This window comes from Rutilus rutilus, assembly GCF_951802725.1.
Source record: "Rutilus rutilus genome assembly, chromosome: 11".
Classification (NCBI taxonomy): Eukaryota; Metazoa; Chordata; class Actinopteri; order Cypriniformes; family Leuciscidae; genus Rutilus; species Rutilus rutilus.
In genome coordinates, this window is record NC_140216.1 from 38879987 (window position 1) to 38883268 (window position 3282).

Genomic DNA, 3282 nt, shown 5'->3' on the forward strand with positions numbered 1-3282 from the left:
GGCAGTGCATAACCACTTACAAAAGGACCCTATATCCCTTCCCCCCCCCCATCCCGTGGAAGTATCCGCTAATACTACTCTGGCATTTCCCTGATATTTAACTTCTGAACGACTACTGGTAGTATTGGATAAAATCGTGATTAAAAATGCTATAGTTATTACTCGTTTTAGCTTTTAAAAATACCATGCATTATTGCTCTATTCTTCATCATGACTCCCGAGAAATATTGCCGACGGATGCTATCTAGGTTTTGGCAAAAAAATCCAAAGCTTCATAAAATTGGCATAGATTTCATTAGGACTATTTTTTTTTTTTGTGTGTGTTTTTTTTGTTTTGTTTTGCATGCATGCAACAAATTTATAAAGTGGCAACCAAAAATAAGATATTCAGAAAGTGGCAAATGCTTTGGCATATTGATGACGAAGGCTTGGCAACTGAACGACAAATTAAAGTGCAAATTAAGACTATTCGTAGGAAATAAATATATAAATACATAAATAAGTTAATGAATAAATAGTTTTACCTCAATGCTGAACACTTTTGTGGCCACTGGCAGCAGTACAATATTATCCAATACTTAGAAAAGGTTTGACCTTTTGAGAGAAACAAAGACATTTTCAATGTCCTCTGAGTTTTGGCAAAACGGGTGGAATTCGGGCTCTGAATACGTGAACAGCGGGAGAAAGAGTACACTTAGAAAAGAAAAGTTAAGGTACATGCGATTAATCCAGGGTTTGACGTCAGCCGTGCCGTCGAGCGTTCACACTTCCATGGGGCTCAGGGGAGCAAACGCTCCCTTGAAGCAGGCGGACTCGTAGTGCTTGTTCAGGTAGGACTTCAGGGCAAAGGTCTTGTTGCATCTCTTGCACTTGTAGTGCTTAAAGGCCGAGTGTGTCTGCATGTGCGCGCGCAGGTTGGAGCGGTCGGCGAAGGCCTTCCCGCAGTGCGCGCATCCGAAGGGCTTCTCGCCTGTGTGCGAGCGCATGTGTCCCTGTAAAAGCCACGGCCTGCTGAAGGCCTTGCTGCATATGTCGCACTTGTGCTTGAGGTCGTGGGTCAGCAGATGCATGGCCATGGCCGGCATGGAGACGTACACCTTCCCGCAGGTGGGGCACTTCTTGGCCATTTTGCTGTCCATGCTGCGGTGCGTCTGCTTGTGTCTGCTCAGGTTGGAAGACGTGGCGTATGTCTTTCCGCACTCGTTGCACGTGTGCCTCTGAATGCTCCTCGGGTTGCTGATGGCTTTTCTCCTCGACCTCCCGTCCGTGATGAAGAAGGCGTCCACCGTGTAACCCTCGCTGACCGCGGTGTCTCCGTTGATGTATCCCGAGGAGATCTCCGACTGAGGGCTGTCGGGCTGGTCCGAATCCGGCGCTCCGTAATCGCTGTGGATGCTGTCGTAAATGGGTCCCGGAGAGGGAACCTTGATGCCGCCGTCGCTCTCGCCATCGTACGGGGCCGGGGTCATGTAGTCGCTGATGTACCCTGAAAACACGCACAGTTCAAACGCAATGCAACAGTGTGCTGTGCATGTTCCAGAGGTGAACTCTTATACATTATCTCACAGGCGCATGCAAAAAAATCAATAGCTCTCCATTTCAATTAGCGTTGCAACCCATTTAAACCACAATGGTATCGCTTCGGTTATAATTGCATGGAAATTGAGCAGAATTAGGTCGATGTGTACGGAATGCAGGAAAGATATTACTGTGTAATAAGAGCATGCATGAATATTCTATGAACGGCAGAATGCCTGCTTATGCAAGTGTATGCAAAGCGCAGGTTATGTAGAGCGTGAATAATAACATGAAACATGATCAAGCGTTCGCTTAATAGACTGTGTGCGTGGATAATTCCATGACACGTTTCGATAACTCTCGGTGTAAATGCGAAGTACTTGTTGCTAGCTCTGCGTTTTCTAAAATAAAATGCGCCTTAAAGCGAGTCGAATGCGTGCTTGAAAGAGCGCAACACCTGAAATGTGCCGAGTCGACAAAAACTGCTGCGCCTGACGGTGTTGAATACAATGTGACTGGGTCAATGCCGAGGTTATGATTATAAACCATCAAACGTCAATATGCATGCACATGCCCTCGCGTGTAAGTGAACTAGATGTTTATGCGAGGTCAAATCAAATAAATTACCTTTCTCGTGAAAGCGCAGGCTGAGGTCTGCCCTGGATCTGCCATAGGAGCTCTCCAAATCAGCGGATGAGAAATCATCAAGCTTAACCTTTTTGACCAGGAAAGACCTTGGCATGTTTCAGGTTGAAGGGGAAAAACACTCGTCCGCCGGTCGACTCGCTCGCTTTTCCTCATGCAACGCTGAAACAAAACGCGTTTTTTTTTTTTTGTGTATTTTTTTTTTTTAGTATCGTTCCTCTTCGGTAATGCCGAGATTCGGATGCCAGCACAGGGTTACGGCAGACCCTCGAGCCCCTGAATGCGCTTGTGTTGATGAAGCGCGACGCCTCGATGCTTTCGGGAGAAATGCAACTTCAGCACTGGACAGCTCCCGCTCGGCGGCACGCATTCAGAACTGGACAGCTTCACTCCTCTCTCTTTCTCTCTCTCTCTCTTTAGCTCCTCTGGGACCCTTCACGACGATCGTATCTTCCAGGTTCGAGTCTAAACTAACTAGTCCTCTAGTTTCCGTGCTGCTTTTCTTCCCCTAAAGACACAGAAAGGACAGTGAAACAGCTGAGTCTGCGTCAGCCTGTTCGCTCTCCTCTCTCCTGCTTTAACTCCCAGCTGTTCCGTCTGAAGGCGTCGGGCTTTCTGAAGTCTGTTGATCAGCTGTTGGGATTTATATGGCTGCGATCAGGTGGGAAATGAAGATGGAAGTACTTAATTTAATCCATAAAAAAAAATCTCCCGGGACCAACATTGAACTGGATGACTTAATGACGCTGTGAGACGTCCACGCCTTCGCCAGATTTTTTTTTTTTCGAAGCCTGAAATAAAACAGAAGGGTTTATTTATATCACAAATCCGTTCAGTTTTCATAAAAAAAACAAAAACAAACATGTTTTTTTATAAATGAACGCATTTATTCATATGATACTTTAAATGTAACCAGCTTTCTTTAAAAAAGAAATATATATACATATGTTTAAATTATTAAGGTTGTATAAAATAAAATAAAATAAATAAAATCTTGCTTGCAAATGTTAATGCTTAATTTGGGAAGATTTTGTTGTTTTGCATTACGTTTGCTACGTTCAGAATCTGCCCTCCCGCGCTGCGTTTTCGCTCGCTTCTTTTGACGCAAACCACAGAATT

The 3282-nt window shown here is 44.9% G+C and overlaps 1 protein-coding gene across 1 annotated transcript; it reads right to left on the reverse strand.

Moving 5' to 3' along the window:
* Positions 1-275: 275 nt before the first annotated feature.
* On the reverse strand, positions 276-2918 carry scrt1a (scratch family zinc finger 1a). The gene is made up of 2 exons (XM_084423238.1): positions 2146-2918; positions 276-1486 (listed from the first exon to the last, which is right to left on the reverse strand). The coding sequence occupies exons 1-2, from the start codon at positions 2258-2260 to the stop codon at positions 762-764; spliced, it is 840 nt and encodes a 279-aa protein (XP_084279364.1). The 5' UTR covers positions 2261-2918; the 3' UTR covers positions 276-761.
* Between the last annotated feature and the right edge of the window lie 364 nt (positions 2919-3282).